General features: G+C 43.7%; 1 protein-coding gene across 1 annotated transcript; it reads right to left on the minus strand.

Moving 5' to 3' along the window:
- Positions 1-8643: 8643 nt before the first annotated feature.
- On the minus strand, positions 8644-17354 carry LOC146640959 (vitamin D3 hydroxylase-associated protein-like). The gene is made up of 15 exons (XM_085397864.1): positions 16920-17354; positions 16458-16571; positions 15972-16112; positions 15499-15632; positions 15141-15347; positions 15003-15043; positions 14753-14877; positions 14434-14559; positions 12168-12265; positions 11834-11933; positions 11712-11755; positions 11570-11609; positions 11386-11494; positions 10692-10837; positions 8644-9069 (listed from the first exon to the last, which is right to left on the minus strand). Exons 1-15 carry the CDS (start codon positions 17133-17135, stop codon positions 8947-8949), a joined length of 1764 nt encoding a protein of 587 aa, XP_085253990.1. The 5' UTR covers positions 17136-17354; the 3' UTR covers positions 8644-8946.
- Positions 17355-23478: the final 6124 nt, after the last annotated feature.

A 23478-nucleotide genomic window follows, 5' to 3' on the forward strand; every position in this document is an offset into this window, starting at 1 on the left:
CTGCAGCTGGTGTTATTTAATGTTTTCAATGTTTTCAAATCAACATTTCATATTTTTTATTTTATATATGTATCTGTTACACGATTTAAACTTTAATAACTTCACAACGAATAAAAGCCTTGGATGTAATCCTTTTGAAACTACGTTCACATAACTTTGTATTGCAATTTACATTAATGATATTGGCTGTTGAAGCTAAAGGTTTCCCGAAGGAATTTTTCTGCTGTTTTCTGACCAGCGCATGGATTGTTCCCAAGATCGTTTGTGTCTCGGCATTTTCTGGATCCTGTTGATGTCTGCTTGATGTCTGTGTAAAAGGTTAACATCTGTGTTTAAGTTGAAATGTGTGGCTGGTAAATCTGGATTACACTAATAGTTAAAAAGTTAAGAGATAAAAAGGCTTATGGGGATGTTAGTTCAGTTTATGTCTTCATACAAGGAAAAAAGGGAACCCCCCAGTTATAATTTGGTCTTTGTTATATCGTTCAGTGTTAAATCAGTATTTTCTAATTACACTTTACATCTTCCATGGCATTACTTAAAAAATACCACTAGGTGGCGCATAGCGGCCGGGAGGAGCGTAAACCCCCCTGGGAGGCAAATCTGCAGAATAAATCCTGCAGTTGAAACGTAAACAAGTTCATGATCTGTGCCTCTTTATTTCAATATACAGGTGGGTTACTAGTCCTCAAAATGACTAATAGGTAACACAGTAGAAGAAATAAGACTGTTGTGAACTCGTGAATGAAAGTATACCGTTATAAGCTGCAGGATCTAGGATCGCACCCCTCCCAGGCACCTGTCACACCAGGGGGGCAACATCTGCTTAGTCGTGGTCGGCTTTGATGACCTCCGCCGTGAAACCTGAGGCCGCTGCGTCGGATTTCTCGACTTGCTGAAGCCCGTGCTCCTGCTCCTGCTCCTGCTCCAGCTCCTGCTCCTGCTCCTGCTCCAGCTCCAGCTCCTGCTCCAGCTCCAGCTCCAGCTCCAGCTCCTGCTCCTGCTCCTGCTCCTGCTCCTGCTCCTGCTCCAGCTCCAGCTCCTGCTCCTGCTCCAGCTCCAGCTCCTGCTCCAGCTCCTGCTCCAGCTCCTGCTCCTGCTCCAGCTCCAGCTCCAGCTCCTGCTCCTGCTCCTGCTCCAGCTCCAGCTCCAGCTCCTGCTCCTGCTCCAGCTCCAGCTCCAGCTCCTGCTCCTGCTCCTGCTCCAGCTCCTGCTCCTGCTCCTGCTCCTGCTCCTGCTCCAGCTCCAGCTCCTGCTCCTGCTCCAGCTCCTGCTCCAGCTCCAGCTCCTGCTCCTGCTCCTGCTCCTGCTCCTGCTCCAGCTCCAGCTCCAGCTCCAGCTCCTGCTCCTGCTCCTGCTCCAGCTCCAGCTCCTGCTCCAGCTCCTGCTCCAGCTCCAGCTCCAGCTCCAGCTCCTGCTCCTGCTCCTGCTCCTGCTCCAGCTCCAGCTCCAGCTCCTGCTCCAGCTCCAGCTCCTGCTCCTGCTCCTGCTCCAGCTCCAGCTCCAGCTCCAGCTCCTGCTCCTGCTCCTGCTCCAGCTCCTGCTCCTGCTCCTGCTCCAGCTCCTGCTCCAGCTCCAGCTCCTGCTCCAGCTCCAGCTCCTGCTCCTGCTCCAGCTCCTGCTCCAGCTCCAGTTCCAGCTCGTGCTCCAGCTCCTGCTCCTGCTCCTGCTCCAGCTCCTGCTCCAGCTCCAGCTCCAGCTCCTGCTCCAGCTCCAGCTCCAGCTCCAGCTCCTGCTCCAGCTCCAGCTCCTGCTCCTGCTCCTGCTCCAGCTCCAGCTCCAGCTCCAGCTCCTGCTCCTGCTCCTGCTCCAGCTCCTGCTCCTGCTCCTGCTCCAGCTCCTGCTCCTGCTCCAGCTCCAGCTCCAGCTCCAGCTCCAGCTCCTGCTCCAGCTCCAGCTCCTGCTCCTGCTCCTGCTCCAGCTCCAGCTCCAGCTCCTGCTCCTGCTCCTGCTCCAGCTCCTGCTCCAGCTCCAGCTCCTGCTCCTGCTCCTGCTCCAGCTCCAGCTCCTGCTCCAGCTCCAGCTCCAGCTCCTGCTCCAGCTCCAGCTCCAGCTCCTGCTCCAGCTCCTGCCAGGATTGGCCTGGTGAGTGACAGATCGCTTTTGAACGACACTTTTGATCTTCTGGACTTTTTCGGTTCCCGTTATCTGGATTTCCTGTGTGTGACTGAGACGTAGCTGAGTGGTGGCGAGTCCAGTGCTCTGTCTGAACTTCTACCAGTGGATTGCTGCTATTTTAACTCGCCACGGACGTCAGGCGGAGGTGGAGGCACAGCGGCTATTTACAAAAAGGATGACAAATGTAAGCAGTGTTTTCTGAAGCCTTCATTCTCCAGCTTCAAACTTACCTCGCTTGAGGTGAGTCACACAAACCCGGTTTTCTGCGCCTCATCTATTGCATGGAAATAAAACAAGAACTTCATAAACGACTTCCATTTTTTCCAGCTGGGATTATGCCCAACTATGATCATGTTCTTATTGCTGGCAATTTTAATATACGTGTGTTGTCCTGATAAACCACTGGTAAAGGACTTTTTGGGCCTTTTGACTCTTTTAACCTGGTATAGTCCGTGCCAGGCCCTACACATGAGCACGGACACACACTGGACCTTGTTCTTTCATGTGGTCTGCCTGTCACTAACCTGGAGATCTGTGACTCTGTGCTCTCAGATCATATGCCTGTGTTATTCAATGTTGCTTTTACACATACTGCAGTTAAATCTCGCGCTGCCGCTCTGCACTGTCGGGTTATTAACCCCTCCACTGCCACGCAGTTTTCTGTTGCTTTTAATCAGCCCTGTGGCCCTTCTGACTTTGTCTCCTCTGATACAGAAGACCTTAATTCCTGGTCTTATTCTTGCTGTCAAACTATCTTGGAATCTGTGGCTCTAGATATTATTTCAAACTCTAAGACTGCTGGAATTGCTACTAGAACACTGCCAAAGAGGCAAAAAGGGAATACTTTGCAAATATTATTTCTTCCAACAGTCATAACCCACTTGTGTTATTTAAAACCATTGAGGCTGTTCTTAATACTCCATTGAATGTCTGTTTGGAAGTTTCTGCTAATATGTGCAATCATTTTCTGAGCTTTTTTATAGTAAAGGATGTCACCACCAGGGCTCTCATACAGCTTCTGACTCTGACCTCTCTGTCTCTGTTGTTTTTACTCAGTTTGAGCTTGTGACTCTCTTGATTTTAGGGGATGTGGTTCATCATATTAGGCCTGGCAAATAGAACTCTTTCTGTCAGCCTTCTCAGTTTTGTATCATCTTCTGCTCAGAATGCAACATTTTCATTATTTATTTATGATGAAATTAAAAAAATATTTTCCCAAAAGTTTACATAATGAATGACATACGACACAAAAGCAAATGTACTATGTACTAACTCATATCACCATCAATGAAAATAAGTTGGGGGTTTCTTATTATTATTTTACAATAATTTCAGTTCAAAGTAATTCAGTGAGTGCTGTCAGGGAACATGTTAACTATCAGGAAGGAGCAGTTAACAGGAAATTAGCCCACTTTAAAGTCCAGAAAGAGTAATTTATCATTTTTATAATATAATTCCATCCAAAATAATTTGAAACATATGCTGTTGGGTGAATATCATGGTATGCTAACTATATTTAAAAAATAAACTGGGTTGCACCAGCTACCTTGACCTCAAAACCTTTTTTCTGAAGATTAGTATCTATAAGTTGCTGCACATTCAGGACATAGATGTTGCAACACAGATTGCTCATTGCCATTCATTAACTAAAATACACACACACACACACACACACACACACACACACACACACACACACACACACACACACACACACACACACACACAGTTTCTGTTTTATATGTTAGTGAGCTTATTTTTTAAACATTAGCTGTGAAGCAATTTAAACACACATGACTTTAGCCTGTACAAATACAACTGACTTGACTTTAGTAAAATACATAAAACGAATGTTACAGACAGCTTAGAGCAAAGAGATATAGGTGTGTTTTGTGCAGATTATTTTCGATACCTATCGTTTAATGTTAATTTTCAACATTTTCAAACTTGTACTAGCACTGTCCCTTTGCCTAATATTGACATGCTTCTAGTTTTCAGGCTTTTAGTGCCTTTTCATGCTTTATTACATGAAATGGATGGTGTTAGGGAGAAATATTTTCATGTATGGTTAAGATGTCCTTTTATACTTCTATATTTTTTGTAGAATAGAATAGCCTTTATTGTCATTGTACAGAGTACAACGAAATTGGAGTGCCACTCCCTTGGTGCAAGATTCAATAATAAATATAAATGTAAAATATAAAAAGTATAAAAAGTACAATAAAACAATCGCAAGTACTCAAACAATAGTAAGTATGATATATACAGGATAGCAGCATTAATATAATGACAGTGACGGTATGGTATAGCTAAGCAGGTTAAATTGTTTTGTGCTTATTTACTACGGTGATAGCTCTGGGAAAGAAGCTATCCCTGAATCTGTTTGTCCTGGTTTTATGTGACCTGTACTGTCGGCCTGACGGTAATAGTTCAAACAGTTGGTTGCTGGGGTGAGAGTGGTCCTTGATGATATTGCCACCGAGAGTTTGCAGTGACCTCCAGGCTGGGCAGAGAGCAGCCAGTGATCTTCTGGGCTGTGTTAATGACCCTCTGCAGTACTTTCCTGTCCGCAGCTGAGCACCCTGCATACCATGTTGTTATGCCGTACGTTAGGATGCTCTCTATGGTGGCTCTGTAAAATGTCACCAGCAGCCTCTCCTCCAGGTTGTTCCTCCTGAGCACTCTCAGAAAGTGGAGACGCTGACGTGGAGACGAGCAGTCGGATGTGTAGAGCGTAAACAGGAGGGGACTCAAAACACATCCTTGTGGAGACCCGGTGCTGAGTGTGATGGTGCTGGACCGGTGGGGGCCGAGTCTGACAGACTGTGGTCTATTTGTCAGGAAGTCCTTGATCCAGAGGCAGATGGGGGTGGAGAGTCCCAGGTGAGACAGTTTCTGGACCAGGATCTCCGGGATGATATGATTGAATGCTGAGCTGAAGTCCAGAAAGAGCATTCTCACATAGCTTCCTCGGTGCTCCAGGTGACTCAGCGCAGTGTGGAGCGCTATGGTGATAGCGTCCTCGGTGGATCGATTTGTCCTGTAGGCAAATTGGTGGGGGTCCAGACTGGGAGGCAGACCGGCCCTGATGTGCTGACAGACCAGCCTCTCAAAGCACTTCATCACTACAGGCGTAAGTGCAACAGGCCTGTAGTCATTTGGGCTGGCCACAGCTGTCTTCTTGGCGATGGGGATGATGGTGGAGGTTTTGATGCAGGGCGGGACAGTGTTTGATGACAAGGAAAGGTTGAAGATTTTAGTGAAGACTCCGGTCAGTTCGTCAGCACATGCTCTGAGAACCTTTCCATGTATTCCATCAGGACCTGCCGCCTTCCTGGGATTCACTGACCTTAGAACACACCTCACTTGGTGCTCCCTGAGTGTTAGTGTGCCAGTGCTGGGGGCGGGTGGAAGTGGTGTGGCAGCTGAGGGCCTGGTCGTCTCAAACAGCGTTAACAGCGTTCTCTGCAATAAGAAAGAGAGAATTTATTGTGTCGGTTAAAGCTGATATCAGCATGACAATAAAACATCCCTGATAACAACTGAGGTAAGGTGTTTTCTCACACGGGGCACTCTGTCAAGTGAGATCTTTCACTGTAAGCCAATGACTGTTGCCACGTGGAAAGACTATCAGGAGAACAAATCAGGGAGTGCCAATTCTTAACCACGGCTCTTTCCCTGTGTCATTCTTTCAACCAATCAGACAGATGCACATTCTCATGTAAATCTTTCTATAACTGCTAAGATAGTTTACTCTCTTTTGGAAGTTGACTGCTTGCAGACTGTATGTTAGAGAGTTATTTCTGGGATGCTGGGATGATAGCTCCCTCAGGACTTAAACTCCGGTCAGAGAGTGGGGCACAGAGAGTGATGTCCGGATATACTTTAATGGAAGTTAACAGCAGCTCAACAGTACAGCAGTAGGCATACTTAACGAATGTGGGAGGGGTGGACAGACGTGTGGTTCTGAATAACAAGAAACAAGGAGAAACAATTTTCACATGTAAACAACAATCGTCACTTCCCAACATCATGCCAATATAATGAACTGTAACACAAATAATCAGCTGAATGCTCTGACATAAGAAAGTCCCACAATCCCATTTGAACAGGCAGGAAACAAGAATATCTGCATATCTCAGGCAACAGAAAAGACCTAATGCCCCCAAATTAGGAAAGGTCAGCAATTACATGGTCTTCAGTGCCCTCTAGTGGCTAAATAACCCAACTGCGGTGCACAGATCCAACCCGCAACAAATGCTACGGTGGTAAGTCACATGTAGGGTTGCCAGCCGTCCCTTAAAAAACGGAATCGTCCCGTATTTCGAAACAAAAGTACACGTCCCGTATTGAGCTAATAAGGGACGCACTTTGTCCCGTAATACAGTGAGAATCAAAAGTAGTCTATAACTTTTAATGGAATTAACGCTTTGTTTGAAAACATAATTCCCAGCCCCTCTCCTGCTTTGTGACCAATGAGCTGACAGCACACTTATGACAATTCGAGTATGACAATTCAGATTACCGCTCATCTCATTGGTCGAGGAAAGGTCGCTTGCGGAGAAAATACCGGAAGACAACCGATGACCACAACAAGAAGCATGGTCAACAGGGAAACAAACGCCGACACTGCGGTGCAAGTCTCGGACGGCACACTGTGCGTCCATAACATGAAGGTTATAACAGAAAATCTGTCGCTCGCTCTCTCTGTCTTTCACTCACACAGACACACCACCACCATCAACTTTGCTAAATTGCTAATGAAAAACATGATCAGGCAGCTGTGATTGAGCAGCAGTGTAAATCCAACTATTTTCACGGTTGTTGTGGTCGTGATAATTTTGTGATGCCACATCGAAAAGGCTCGGATGAGCTTTCCAAAGTTCTACAAGTTGTGCCTCCATCGCTTGTGTCCAGATCACACGCTGCACAGCTGTGCTGCAACGTCTTTTTCACCGACGTTTACGTGTTTGCGCGTGAGCAGCTGCGGTGACACCCTCACGAGCGATTGATGATCGGGAGCTGGTCGTGAGGTGTTAATCGCTTCTCGTTACCCCACGTATACTACACGACGCACGATGAAGGCCAAAATCGGGCTGATCACCAAATCGGTCGCACGACTCAAAAATCGGCTCAAAATGGGCCAAAAATCGCACAGTGTAAGCCCAGCATTAGAGCAGCAATGTTTGTTCGCTCAGAGAAAGAAAAAAAAAAAGGCTGCAAAAGTACAGGGAGGACTGGGAAAAGGAAAACACCTGGCTGGAAAAGTGCACTATAAAGCGCACTGCACTGTGTGCTGGCGCACTTTTTCCATAGGCATGCTTCTATTGGTGGGCACATGAAGAACATGAGGGGCATGAAAGCTCGGGGAACCCTTTACCAATTTTTTGTCCGCCAGGCCACGGCAGAAGCAGATATGGTATGTAAACACTGGTTTGTTTGTTTTTTAAACCCTCTGGTTAAGGTTAATATGGGCATGTGCAGTGAATATCAGGGCTATGTGGCCAGAAGTGTGATAATATAATTTATTTTGTGTAATAAACAACTGCAAGGATAGATGATTACAACAAATAGATCACTAATACATAAAAGTAATACATAGATGAATAATGATGATGAGTTAAGATGCGTAATCATGGGAACAAGCGGGTTTACAAACAGGAGCAGCTGATTAGCATTAGAAAAGCTGAAATAATACCTCAGCTGAAGCCAATTGTACTAAATGCACTAAATGTGCACAGTTACAAGAATATTTTTCGTTCTATTGCTTTCTATTAATTTATATAATTTTAAGTTAAGTAGGACAGAGTTCTTTTAAAGAAAGATTTACTTATATTCTCAAAAGTTAAGCATGACAGGCTTCTGTTTAAGAAAGAGACCTGTTTTACTGTGTTAATGTTGTCATTGTGAGCTAAAAATAAATGGCTAAATGATCATTTGTTTCCCATATGGTCATATCACAAAGAATATGCATCTGCTTAAATCAAGTTCAAGTCAAATGGTTAAAAAATAATTTCACACACAAAAAAAGAGCTACCACACTGGGAAGGGTGAAGACAACTGGGTTGCCCGGCCCTGGCCACGAGGTGTCCCTTATTTATTTTTCAGGGAGTTGGCAACCCTAGTCACATGCCTCTATCAATCTCGATAAATCTCCTAGCATAAACCCCCTGTAATTAACGTCAAAGTACAGCCCGTGCTATAAGTGGGAATGGACTCGTAGAACTGGAGGGATTTTGACTCACATTTGCACAGGAACGCACACGTCTGGAGATCGCTATTCCCCCGCACTCATGGAGAAAAACATGCCTAGTGCTCCTCGGACTCGTGATACGGCAGGACCGTAGCAAACAGTAAGAACAAAGTGGAACTTATCGGCAGAAATTAACACTGCACTTATAGCGATGCGATTGAAATAGAAGGAGACTTTCGGACACACTGTAGTTTTCTGAACAGAAGAGATCCATGTATGTGCTGATTTTTGATCATCCAATGCTTTAATAAATACACCAAAAGATGAAGCGTTTTGACTGCAGGTTCCTAAAAGTGGATAAATGATCATGATAACAATGGTGATAGCAAGACCATATATAAAAGACCCGCCTTTAAAATATAAGAACAAAAAACATAAATGCATAATTTTGCCAGTTAATTTTTATTTAACCTTTAGCAAACAGCCAAAAAACAGAAAGTGCCCAGATTAAGCTTGTAGTGCAGAGAATATTCCATTTATGACACCATTAGCTCATTATTACAGGAAATACTCAAGTTAACATGTTTCCTCTCAAGTCTGCAGCCTCTCCTGTGAGACTGACAAAGAAAGCAGCTTTACTTCTTGCTTTCTTTGACCAGTTGTTCCACTTCCTTCATGAAGCGCAGGCAGAGTTCATCCTGCCACGGCAGAGCAACACACTGAACCGCCACAGGTAGACCCTCACCACCAGTCACTGCCTGAACACAAAAACACACTCCTGTCACTTAATGCTCAGCAGCTGAACGCACCACAGTCTCCTTCATCCACCTACTGTGATAAAAAGAAACTCTATAAATATTGGAGCCGCAATAGACTGATCTGGTTCAGTTCTTGGTTCTGTGTAAAGTCATGTTAAGTACATAGAATTGAAGTGAATGTCCAGAGTAATACATCACATTTTTAAATAACATTCCACAGAAAAAATTGCATTTCTTAATTTAGTTATTACAAGATAAAACTGATACTAAGGGAAAAATTAGATTCAAGCAAGTAATGTTTATTATTACTTCAACATGCACAGATGAGTAATAGGGAACATCAAACGATGAGCTCTACATAGCCCGAGACAGATGTGCTACAGCAGCTGATTGAAACCACATTAAAGTACACTGACGCACATTCACAAGTATACAAAAAATAAATGTATCTGTATTTTAGACTTTACATCAGGGGCTCCTGACTTCTTGTTGCTGCATGAAAAGCTAGCCTGACACTGAGTCTATGACACCAGATTTATGTGTACGCGTGTACATCTGTGATCTCACGTATTGTCAAAGTGCATGCAGCTGAATATGTGTAGACCCACCAGTAATAAGTAATGGTGTTGGAGCACAGCTGATGTGCTGAAAACCGTGTGCTGTTCATGATCCTGGAATTATAACTGTTTAAGTGGAGTATAATAAAACTTTAAAAGCACACTTTTACTTAATAACTTTTATCAACATAAATACATTGTTTAGTATGATGTCCTTCAAAGGTCTGATTCTTCTGAGGATCAGTGCTGTCCTCCTCCCTGTTTCTCCATTTTTTGGCCGCTTCTCTTTGAACCCTATTGCACAGGCTGTGAAACTGAAGAGCTGGAAGCAGTTTTGTTGCCGCTGGCATTGTGTGACTCGTTTAGCTTGAAGGTTACAAGTCACCTCTGACTTCATTGAATAAATTTAGCATTAAGTGGTTTGGTAGTCAGTTCCTTGGAATGGTTAGTCTGCTTGCCTATCGATCTTGCTTATCGGTTGCACTTGCACATGAGATACAATCAGCTGATTTCAATTCATATGCCGCAGGGCGAAAATAGTGACACAGTCTACAACGTGGATATAAACATTACTTTTATTTTAAATTGCAGAAAAGAACAAGCGTTAAGTTACAGTGAAAACGTCCAGAACAGAAACAACTGCAACAGTTTTTAATCTACTGCACAATATTTTGAAGGCATTTATCTGCTATAAAAAGACAGGCCAGGAAAATCTGATTCACATTCTCTGTATTTTATCCTCAGTTACTTTGACACAAAGGCATCTGCTGTGATGCTTACACTTCTAATAAAGTCTCACATGTGTCAGCTTTGTTTTTATACATAGATATAACAATAGGAATATGTACTGATAAATGATCAGAATTATAATATTTCTGGATGTCTGCGATAAAACTGAATCAACATCGATATGCAGCACTAATTTTACTCTTACTGCACTTTCTTTACAAAAATCTACTTTATGCCTTTTTAATGCTAAAACCCAGTTTTGTCCTGAGACAACATGTTAGTAAATCTGGCTCTATGTTCTCACTCAGTCTTATCTCACTGGTACATGTTGCCTACCTCTTTGAAGAGTTTGTCCCACATGTCCTGATAACAGCCCTTATAGTGCTTGAGTTCCTCCTCATCCTTTGTGGTCACTGTGGAAACAGTGACTACACCCGCAGGAAAGGTAAGGAGATTGTAGAGCATCGTGTAGCTAACAGCAGCTGAAGGTGTAGAAAACAAAAATAAAGAAACATAGACACCATTCTTAGCCTTTACAAATGCAATTATTGTTTAATTTAAATATAATTTAGTTAATGCAGTAATGCCTTTGCTTTGCTCTTTATCCAGATGTTGTAATCCAGGTTACCTTTTAATCAAGTAATGTCTGGAGACAGTTTCATGACTCTTACTGTGCTGCACTCTGTCCTGTAATGCCCAGTTTTCCCAGCAGTAGACAAAAGCAGTCGTCCTCATCTTTGATGAAATGTCTCTTTTTCTTCACTTTTTTAAGTCCTGTCACACTCTTGTATTGTAACATGTAACTGTTTTGTACACTGTCATTCTGTTTTGTTTCTTACATGTATCCGGTTCCCCAGTGAGGAAACTCTCTGAATCCACTACAACATGAATTACACCTTTAGCTAAACTTCATTTACAAATTGAAGTACTAAACACAATAAAAATTAAACTGGAAAAATAAAGTGGTTGTTTTCTTAGTCCCTGCAATCTTTTGCCTTTTATAGTTTACAGCTATCATAATCAGCCATACTTAAAAGTTTGCCACAGTATAAGAAGTTGTAGGCTGGACCAGTCACAGGACACAGCAGCACATCAATGTTGCAGCTCCTCCAATGTGCTATTGTCTCTTGAATGTAGTCCTAAAGAAAACACAGGAAATCTCAATTTCTCCTTCAGACTTTCATACGTGACCATGCATCATCAGCTGACAGTACCTCAACAGCAGCATGTTGCTTCCACAGCTCAGGAACAGATCTAAGAATGAAGCAGAACGTTTGGATATAATTCCTAGCACATGGAAATGTAACAAAGAAACGATTCAAGCACAAATGAACAATAGCAAGGATACTTTCTCACCCAACTCCACAAAGAGCATCAAAGTTGGCAGAAACACGAGGAAACTGCCAAAAAAAATCAGCATCATTATAAATGTTTTATCAGACTGAACTGTGAAGTTAACTGTTAAACCAAGGACTCACCACGGGTTTGAGCAAGAATGAAATGGTTTTCTTCAACCACTTGGGAAAGCCGTAAGGAAAAACCTGAGGCTCCAGACAAGGGTCCACAGGTCCCCCTTCCCTAAAATGAAAGAGATCATTGGCACAGGAGAAAACAGTCTGTTCAGAGACACTGAACTGAGAATTACTGTAATGGTTTCAAAAAGAACCACAACCCCATGTTGCTCGTAAAGACAATGGCAGCATGGTGATGTTTAGTGGTTAGAACTAAAAAGAAACAAAATCTCTAAATGTTAGATGATTTAAGTTTAGAAAACAAATGGTACTAACTGACTTATTAAATGGAACAACTCACAGTTTTTGTAGCAGGGTGGTAGCTCCATCTGCAAATAAACCCTTTAAAAATAGTTCAGGGATAATTTGATCCATCTTCAGTGGACAGTAAGGGACGAGCTAAAGGCAAAAATGACAGGATTAATGACCTATGACTCGTAGGGCTATGCGATATGTCGAAATACACTCAACAAAAATATAAACGCAACACTTTTGTTTTTGCTCCCATTCCCCGTGGGATGGACGTAGAGACCTAAAATTCATTCCAGATACACAATATAACCATCCCTCCCAAACAGTGGTCACAAATCAGTCCAAATGTGTGGTAGTGGGCACATCTGCCATATTGAGATAATCCATCCCACCTCACAGGTGTGCCACATCAGGATGCTGATCTGACATCATGAGTAGTGCACAGGTGTACCTCAGACTGCCCACAACAAAAGGCCACCCTGGAATGTGCAGTTTTTTGCACTATTGGGGGTCTGGGGACCCAGAACCGGTCAGTATCTGGTGTGACCAACATTTGCCTCATGCAGTGCAACACATCGTCGCATGGAGTCTATCAGATTGTCAATTGTGGCCTGTGGAATGTTGGTCCACTCCACTTCAATGGCTGTGCGAGGTTGTTGGATATTCGTGGGAACTGGTACACGCTGTCGTATACGCCGGTCAAGCACATCCCGAACATGCTCAATGGGTGACACGTCCGGTGAGTATGCTGGCCATGCAAGAACTGGGACATTCTCAGCTGCCATCTGCCCTGAACAATGTGAACCATGATTCATCCGTGAAGCGCACACCTCTCCAACGTGCCAGACGCCATCGAATGTGAGCATTTGCCCACACAAGTCTGTTACGGCGACGAGCTGGAGTCAGGTCAAGACCCCGATGAGGACGACGGGCATGCAGTTGAGCGTCCCTGAGATGGTTTCTGACAGTTTGTGCAGAAATTGTTTGGTTGTGCAAACCAATTGTTCCAGCAGCTGTCTGGGTGGCTGGTCTCAGACGATCTTGGAGGTGAACCTGCTGGATGTGGAGGTCCTGGGCTGGTGTGGTTACACGAGGTCTGCGGTTGTGAGGCCGGTTGGATGTGCTGCCATATTCTCTGAAACGCCTGTGGAGACGGCTTATGGTTGAGAAATGAACATTCAATGCACGGGCGACAGATCTGGTTGACATTCCTGCTGTCAGCATGCCAATTGCACGCTCCCTCATTGCTTGTGGCATCTGTGGGATTTTGCTGTGAGACAAAACTGCACATTCCAGGGTGGCCTTTTGTTGTGGGCAGTCTGAGGTACACCTGTGCACTACTCATGATGTCAGATCAGCATCCTGATGTGGCACACCTGTGAGGTGGGATGGATTATCTCAATATAGCAGATGTGCCCACTACCACACATTTGGACTGATTTGTGACCACTGTTTGGGAGGGATGGTTATATTGTGTATCTGGAATGAATTTTAGGTCTCTACGTCCATCCCATGGGGAATGGGAGCAAAAACAAAAGTGTTGCGTTTATATTTTTGTTCAGTGTATATCAGATGACTTTATGAAAACATCTATCATTTCAAATTATATGCTATCGTTTGGCATGGTGTCGCAAAATAAACTGTTTACAGCAATATTTTTTCATCGGGACACAGAGAATACCAGCTTAGCCAGTGAAAATGAGGCAACAACAGGTAGCTCCAAATGGAAGGACCAGTCAAAATAAATCAAGGACCTTATTACCTCTGAAGCATGGACATGGTTTGGTTATGAAAGGACTGACGCGGAGCGGAAAACTGTACTATGCAAATTACGCTGCAAACCACTCACCACCACAGACTCAAACACGACAAACTTCTTCTACCACCTACACAAGAATCATGTGAAAGCGTATGGAGTGAGTTTATGGATGGGAAGCAAAAAAGAGTCGTCAGGTGCTCAAAATAAACTTTAGACTCAAACATTAGAACAGGCTTTTCCCCGCAGCACGCCATGTAATAAATACATACAAATAGAAATTGGAGCCCCTGTCACAACTTATGTTTAAAAATGTATAACTTCATGCATGGCTCAAAGTACTCGACTCCAGGTACACAACGCCCAGCTGAAAATACTTCACGCAAGTCGAGTTGCCCGAGATTTACAGAATTTACAGAAAATGCCCTGTTTTGTGATATCTATTGTTATCAGGATGAAAAATGTCCTATATTGGGATATGAGATTTTGGTGATATCGCACAGCCCTAAATCACATACGTGGCTTGACAGTGATCATAGTGTGTGTGGTGACGTCTTACTGTGTGCCCTGCTTGCTCTAGCAGAGCTTTGACCTCTCTGACGCCTCGGGCCATGCTTGGAGATGGATGCGTGTAGCCATTGCTTTCCAAATAACCGATCCTTAGAGGTCTGGAGCTTCTGTATATCTAAGGGTTAGAATTTTCATTTCCTGAGTCAATTAAATATAATCAGATGTTTTTGCGAAGTTTAAGATTACAGCCTGTAAAGCGTAATATAAAGTGAAGGATTAGGACAACTATGTATCGGTTTAATTTGTAGTTTTTAACCAAAAAAAAAAATCATTAACAGATTATATGAACCTCACAGTACAGGACACACCTCCATGTTAAAAGGTAATGGTGGAACAGTGGGGTCCAAAGAAAACATGTGGTCACAAAGAAGTGCCTGCATGCACAGAGCCAGGCTGTCCACATCTCTTGCCATGGGTCCAGGAGATGACGACACTAGTTTCATACGAAATATAAAGCAGTGACTCAAATATTTGAGACAGTTTGTGTCTGTGAAATATTGCTATACAGTGGTTATGTAACTACATTTACTTTATATGTAAAGTACATATGTTTCTTACCCGACTTTTGCCCTCGATAAATTGGACGAAGGCCCTGTAAACTAATCATTACACAAAAGTGTTAACAAAGACAAGAGTTTAACTCAGTGTAACTCAATGTATAATAAATTTCCAGGAAACTGACTGAATGAGACCCACCTGAGCCGACCTGCAGTTGGTTTGAAACCACAGATTCCACAGAAGGATGCAGGAATACGGATACTGCCACCTATATCAGTGCCTATACCAAGCAGAGAGCCCCCTCCCCCGATGAGAGCCCCCTCCCCACCAGATGAACCTCCAGAGGTCTTCTGGGGGTTATGAGGGTTCACAGTCTGCCCGTAGATAGGATTACTGCAGTCATAGCTGTCAACAGACAGTTAATGAGTCTTTGCATATTATTTTCATTCATATTTTCATTATTTGCACATTTGGAATGGACAAAGGCAACTTAACACATGCACTCAGTTTTAAATGTGCTGTAGATTTTTATGTGAGTAACTGATAAAAGATGTACTTTAAAAGAGCTTGAGGCAAGTTGGTTCTCACAAAGGGAATAGCTCCTTGTTTCTTCAGGACTTGAACGAGCACACTGTCCTTTTCAGCAGGCTGGTCCAGGTTAATGACCACACCACAAGAACAGTCATGATTCTAGTGTTGGAAAAAACAAAGATGATAATGTTACATCAAATACCTGAGCTATGATGCTCGAGAATACTGTACCATACTTATAAATACTGATGGGAAATACTTCAATACTCCCAACCCCCTGAGCCACGGTCATCTGCAACCGGAAGGTCGCCGGTTCGATCCCCCAGGGCATCTGTGGCTACAACTGTAGCTTGCTTCCACCAGTGTGTGAATGTGAGAGTGAATGAATAGTGGAATTGTAAAGCGCTTTGGATGCCTTGAAAAGCGCTATATAAATCCAATCCATTATTATTATTATTAACTGTAACTGAAATTTGCATTGCATAACCTTTGTAATACCTTAAATGTAATATTTTCTTTGATGCTAACTGGAACTCCGTACAAGAGACCATCCTTGTTGGAGCCAACAGTTGTCAGCTGGTCCAAACTCTCCAGCAAAATTTCAGTGCAGCAGTTCAGCTTTTTGTTTACAGCCAGAGTCTGTTGGAAAGGAAACAAGCACAGACAGTTTGAGATTAACTTATTCACCTAAAGGGATTTTAATCTTTGTAAAATATTAAACTCTTGTTGGAAACACAGACATTACTTGACACATCAGTCTGTGTTGCTTATATGAATATTATTATCCAGTGTGTCTAAACTTTAACTGTAATAAGACAATTCTGTGTAAAAAGAACTAAAAAGCAGTGAGTTATAAGTAGGAGTAATGTCAAAAATAAACAACATTAAGAAAAGTCTGACTAATTTAAATGATTACTTGTTTAAAAATGACTTTTGCTGTATTTGATCTATTATGAAAGATTTGTGTCATGCTGGATATTGAACCTTTTCCATGTAAGAGTAAAGCACATCCTCGGGGCGCAGTAAACCTTCGTTCAGCTGCTGTGTCAGCTCAGACAGGGAGAGCGTCAGGATGAAAGCAGAGTCAGTTGTCGGATGCTAGGAGACACAGACCCACACAGAATCATTATGTTATTATTTCTTTTAAAGGCTGCAACAAAGAGACGGAACCACATCCATGTACAGATTCAGGATTCTTCCTTCCACTTTTTTTTTTTTTACAAACTTTCTCAAACACAGCAATGAGTTCACTGCACTTAAACGGTTTGCACAGTCATAACTTTAATTTTCATGCTCAAGTAGGCCCAAGCATGGAGACATTGAAAAGTGCCAGTATTTTGATATTTAGTGACTAACCCTCCACCAGGTTAAACTGAAAGCAGATCATTAGCGGACATTTCTCGATAAAGAGAAACTAGAAAAATCCCCAAAGCTCTGAACTCTCACCGACTGTTTGTACCGGAGCACCGCCTGCTCTGCGTGCTGCAAGCTCTCATCTCTCCTGTTTCTGGCTCTCTTGATCTTTTCCTCCGCCTGTCGGAGGCTGTTGATCTTTTTCACCCACACAACCAGGTATCCCCCAATGCAGGCAACACCAGTGAGCAGAGCCGCTGTCCAGTTGTCCATCTTCACTCTCTTAATAAACGGTTCAGTGTTCTGCATGATTTTCGTCTTTGTCCTGGGGCTGTAAATTGGTTTAAATGCCACATGGTCCTAACACACAGCTGTTTAAATGCGACAGGCTTGCCTTGTTTTAGCTGTGAACTAAAGTGGGCGTGGTGAGCATGTAGGGTTGATTAACTTCAGGACAGACAAAAAGCCTTTTTTAGTTACTCATTAACCAGTAGCCACCAACAACTAATATGATAAGAGATAAGATAAGATAAGATAAGATAAAACTTTATTAATCCCTCGGGTGGGTTCCTCTGGGAAATTCGGTTTCCAAAAGCACAGCACCGACAGAAGTTACAGTTACAGAATATTATATACACACACACACACACATATAAATACAGAGACATATATAAATAAAATATACGAAGGGGATAAATAGGAATAAAAATGAAAATACAAGTGAATTGCACATTTCAAGTATTGAGTCTATTGCACCATTGACTATTAACAAAAGTATTACACAAAAGGTATTGCACAGTGAAGTGAAGAGGCACTACAGCTTAGTTGTTCCCCCCTCCTTTGTCCTCCTGTTTCCCCTCCCTCTCCCCTCCAGAGAGGAGTTAAACAGTCTGATGGCGTGTGGGACAAAGGAGTTTTTAAGTCTGTTAGTTCTTGTCTTGGGGAGAAGCAACCTGTCACTGAACAGACTCTTCTGGTTGTTTATGGCCGTGTGCAGAGGATGCCCAGCATTGTCCATAATGTCCAGCAGTTTCTTTAGTGTCCTTTTCTCTGCCACTGTCACCAGAGTGTCCAGCTTCATGCCGACCACAGAGCAAGCCTTCCTGATCAGTTTCTCCAGCCTGGATGAGTCCTCCTTTGCTGTGCTGCTCCCCCAGCACACCACAGCATAGAAAAGTACTCCAGCAACCACTGACTGGTAAAACATCCACAGGAGCTTCCTGCAGATGTTAAAAGACCTCAGCCTCCTGAGGAAGTACAGTCGGCTTTGGGCTTTTTTATACAGGTGCTCTGTGTTGCATGACCAATCCAGTTTGTTGTCCACCCACAGCCCGAGGTACTTGTACATGTTGACCACCTACACCTCCTCCCCCTCTATCTGAACCGGCAGTGGACCTGCTCTAGACCTCCCGAAGTCCACAACCAGTTCCTTAGTCTTTGAGGTGTTGAGTTGCAGGTGGTTTGTGTGACTCCATGCAACAAAGTTCCTCACCAGGCTCCTGTACTCCTCTTCTTGATCATCCCAGATACACCCCATGATGGCTGTGTCATCTGCAAACTTCTGAATGTGGCATAATTCAGAGTTGTAGCAGAAGTCAGAGGTGTACAGGGTGAAGAGAAGAGGGGACAGCACAGTTCCCTGTGGTGCTCCTGTGCTGCTGACCACAGTGTCCGACGTGATGTCCTTCAGCCTGACGTACTGTGGTCTGTCGGTGAGGTAGTCGGAGATCCAAGCCACCAGGCAGGGGTCCACCTCCATCCTGTTCAGTTTTTCCTGAAGCACACAGGGCTGGATGGTATTAAAGGCACTGGAAAAGTCAAGAAACAGGATCCTGACCGTGCCTTTTCCCCCATCCAGGTGTGAGTGGGCTCTATGCAGGAGGTACAGGATGGCATCCTCCACTCCGACATCCGCCTTGTATGCAAACTGTAGTGGGTCCTGGGCATGTTGTACCTGTGGTCGGAGGAGGTTGAGGAAGAGCCGCTCTAGAGTCTTCATAAGATGTGACGTCAGTGCCACCGTTCGGAAGTCATTCAGCTCATTGGGCCGGTTCCTTTTGGGGACCGGGACGATGCAGGATGTCTTCCATAGGGCGGGCACTCTCCCCAGTCGCAGACTGAGATTGAAGACTCGTTGTAGCGGCTCCCCAAGTTCAGCAGCACATGCCTTTAGCATCCTAGGACATACCTTGTCTGGGCCTGCTGCCTTTCTGGGGCGAAGCTTCCTCAGTTCTCTCCTGACCTGATCCACTGTGACACTGGGAGATGTTTGGGGGGGGGGGGGAGAGATGTCTTGCTGCTGAGAGAGGGATTGGAGGAGGGGGGTGTCATAGTGTCAGGAAGGGGGGAAGCGAGGGAGGTAGGAGAGTGGGGAGAGGACTCTGTAGTAAAGGTGAGGGTGAGGGTGAGGGTTGTGGGCTGGTCAAAACCTGTTTCTTTCGTTTGCCTTCTCCACAGTCCCCCCCACTGTACTTTTCTTGGTGTTGTGGCCTGTGATGGTTTTCACACCATTCCAGACCTCCCTCATATTGTTCCTCTCCAACTTCTGCTCCACCTTCCTCCTGTAGGTGTCCTTTGCTTCCCTCAGGCAGCGTTTCACCTCCCGCTGTGCTGCTTTCATCTCCTCCTTCACTTTGCTCCTGAAAGCCTTCTTCTTAATGTTGAGGACAGCTTTGACTTCCTGTGTTACCCACGGTTTGTTATTAGGATAACACCGTACCGTCTTAGCAGGGGCGACTGTGTCCACACAAAAGTTGAGGTAGTCTGTAAGACAGTGTGTCGCCCCCTCTATGTCCTCACCATGTGGGCTCAGAAGCACATCCCAGTCTGTGGTGTCATAGCAGTCTCTCAGAGCATCCTCCTTTTCTGGGGTCCATCTCCGGATGGAGCGCGTTGTGACAGGCTGCCTTTGGACGAGGGGTGTGTATTGTGGCTGTAGGTAAACCAGGTTGTGGTCTGACTTCCCTAGTGGGGGGAGGGGGGTGGCTCTGTATGCATCTCTCACATTAGCATACAGTAGGTCAATTGTCCTGTTGCTCCTTGTGGGACAATTCACAAACTGGTGAAAAGCAGCCAGAGTAGAATCCAGTGTGGCATGATTAAAGTCTCCAGATATAATAATGAAAGCCTCGGGGTTTTGTGTCTGAAGTCTTGCTGTGACTGTGTGTATTTTCTCACAGGCAGCTGTTGAGTCAGCCCTCGGAGGGATGTAAACACACACACAGATCACATGACTGAACTCCCGAGGTAGATAATATGGCCGCAAGCTAACAGCTAGCAGCTCCAGGTCCGGACGGCATACCGAAACTTTAACGGAGACGTGTCCAGGGTTACAGTATCTGTTGTTAACGTAGACCAGGGACGTACAGAGGGGGGGGGGGCTAGAGGGGCTTGAGCACCCGCCCCTTTCCTGATGAGTGCCCAAAGTGCCCTTTTGTTGAGGCAACTTTTAAAAAAATTTTATTTATTTTTTTATGTGTGTGTGCGTGCGGAGTCCTTTCTGTGCCCCTCAACAATAATATTTAACTATTAATCACAGTTTTGCTAAATAAAAGGATCTGGCTTGCATCAGTCACATGATCACTATTAACCAATGATCGCCCTCGACGGCAGAACGCGCTGGTTACGAGCCGGGAACGAGCTCACAAAGAGCACGCGCATTTTTTGCGGTCCGGAGCTGTAGGAGAAACACAAGTTAACTCAGAGACACAGACTGATGCGACACAACCAGTAAGTAGGTGCACAGCGTACACTGTAGTGTATAGCACCCAGGAGTATTAGCTTATTACGTACACGTTGGTAAGCTGTCTTGTTGCAACTGACGAACTGAAACAAACGAGCGTGCTGTGTGTGCAACAGCGCGACAAACATTACCTGTGCTTTTATTAACTGCACAGGTAGTGCTGGTCATAGCTGCTGGCTACCTGTGTAAGGCTGTCATGGGTCTGTAGCTCTGTCACCGTTTTAGGGAACATATTTAGTTTTAAAGTATTTAGAACATATTTAGTTTTAAAGTATTTAGAACATATTTAGTTTTAAAGTATTTAGAACATATTTAGTTTTAGAGTATTTAGAACATATTTAGTTTTAGAGTAAGTTTCTGGGCATTTCCTGCCTTTCTGGAGGGATTATATTTCACTAAAAAACGATCTAATATGCATGTCCACATAATAATTATTATAATTATAATATATTAAAAAACACAAGCTGTATTTTAAAAAACATACATTAAGAAGCAGATTATATTAGATTTATATTTTAAATAAGACAAAAGTTGGATTTTACAGCAGTAAAATGATTGTATCTCTACAGTTTAAACATGTAATAAGCTTTGCCCTGCACAGAGTGGATAGTGAAACAAATGGAATCATCATAAATACATTATTTCATATTTATTACTTCCCCCTCCTCATTGCTTTATTATTGTAGCTCTAGTAATGAATAATAATGTAAGGATTCTGGATCAGCACCATGATGCCCATAGTATATACAGTATTCTGAAGAAGGTCTAAAATGTCACTGTGTGTGCATGTGTGTGTTTTATTTAGATGGATTTAAAAAAATATTACTCATGATATAACATTGTGCAGACATGGCTGGTAAGGACATGAGGAGGAAACAGTAGGCGCTGTATGAGGCTACTAAAGGCAGTGCTATAACATTTTTCTGTCATCATTTTATTATAGATTAAGTGCAAGAGTTGTTAGGTGTGGATAATTAGATTATAGTTTATTGCAATAGCAAGTTGTGCCTTGTTCTCAGATAGACAGCAAGTGGAGAGTGATATATGAAATGATGGGATGGAAGGAAGAAGAGAAGCAAAGAGTGATTCACAGGCAGAGCCGAGTTTATGTCACAGTTTTTTGTTGCCTTATGGTTCCAAGCGCTGTCACCAATCTTTGCATTTTGTTATTATCTCATGACACTTGTTTAATCAGCTACCATCTCTCCTGTGGACTTTTTAATGTCTACAGTCTCAGATCAACACAGCCCTGCCCTTCCCATATTAGATTCTTGATGAATGTGTGTTGTTGTTATTCAGCCTGGTTCAATGTGCCCCTTTTTAACTTTGAGCACCCGCCCCTTTAAACCTCTCTGCACGTCCCTGACGTAGACAATGAGTCCCCCACCTCTGCTTTTTCCGCTGGCCTGCGTGTCCCTATCGGCTCTCACGGATGTGAAACCGCATAGGTCTACGTTAGCCTGTGGCGTTAGCTCGGTTAGCCACGTCTCCGTGAAGATAAACAAGCTGCACTCACGGTATAGTCTGTGGTTGTTCAGAGCGCACAGTTCATCAATCTTATTCTGTAGCGCGTTCACGTTGCCCATTATCACTGTCGGGATTGATGGTTTGAATCGCCTCCGGTGATCCGCTCTCCTCGCTCCAGCATGAGCGTGAGAAAGAGTGATTAACCCACTAACAAAAAATCAATATGCTATGTAATTAATAGCATAACACAGTACTAACTTAGCCTATATGCACAAGAACATAAATAATAAACTTCATTCAACACTGTAAAATTAATTAGCTCCAAGAAATTATGGATACAACTATAAATATAGTTATTTGGCTTATATCGTGATATATATCGTTATCGCCCGAAATGAAAAAGCATATCGTGATATGAAAAAATCTTATATCGCCCAGCTCTATTAACAATATAGCTCCAAGCTACCTCATTGAGCTACTTAGATTATACACCCCTGCTAGAGTACTAAGATCATCTTCCCAGTCACTCTTGGTACTGCCGAGATCCCGGCTGAAGACTAGAGGTGACCGAGCGTTTGCCTTGGCTGCACCCAATCTATGGAATAACCTCCCCATCGCTGTCCGCGAGTCTGATTCCATTCAATCCTTCAAATCGCGGTTAAAAGCCCACCTATTTAGCCTTGCCTTTTTCTACCAGTTAATGCTTGTTAGTTAGTTTAATGCTTATTTCTATCTCCGGTCTATTCTTAACTACTTTTAATCATTTTTAAAATTTTTGACTGTTTTATCCTTTACATATATTGTTCTTTTATGCTTTTATATGCATTTCTTTTGCTTCTATGTTTTTAATGCCATTTAACCTGCTAGCATGTTGGTACTTTGCCTGTTATGAACTTGCACGTTCATGTGTTTGTTTTGTGCAGGTGATGTACCTTTTTATGTTAATTCAGCTGTGCCAGGGCCCTGCTCCGATTGGTGCGTGGATACACCGCCCCGACGTGACTGGTTCCAGCTGGAGGACCCGCCCATTAAAAGGAGTCTGGAGTGCTACTGCAGGAGAGGTCCTCGCGTTTCTCCTCATGACCCAGCAGTGTAACTGTGGCAGCCGCTGGCTACAGTGCGGCTTAAAAGTTGTGGAAGTGGAGTGGGTAGGGGTGAGCTGCCGTTTCTTTTGATCACCCGTTTTTTCCTGTTTTGAATTAGTTAAGGAGGTCAGACTCTGTCTTTACTTTTGACTTTGTTTTGGTAAGGTCAGGGGAGCGGGATTTGTGTAGATTTGTTTTTGTTTATTATTTTGGCCTTGGCTCACCCTGAAGTGTTGACACTCCCGTTTTGTTCTTCCTTTTTTTCACTTTGTAAATAAATCACATTATAACGAACGGATTTGTTTCCTGTGGCTGCTTGGGTCTTGGGGTGGGAAGCGAGTGCCTCACTCATGTTATT

Source organism: Rhamphochromis longiceps, linkage group LG23, assembly GCF_057381845.1.
Source record: "Rhamphochromis longiceps isolate RC_006_pf linkage group LG23, R_longiceps_female_GT1.1, whole genome shotgun sequence".
Lineage (NCBI taxonomy): Eukaryota > Metazoa > Chordata > Actinopteri > Cichliformes > Cichlidae > Rhamphochromis > Rhamphochromis longiceps.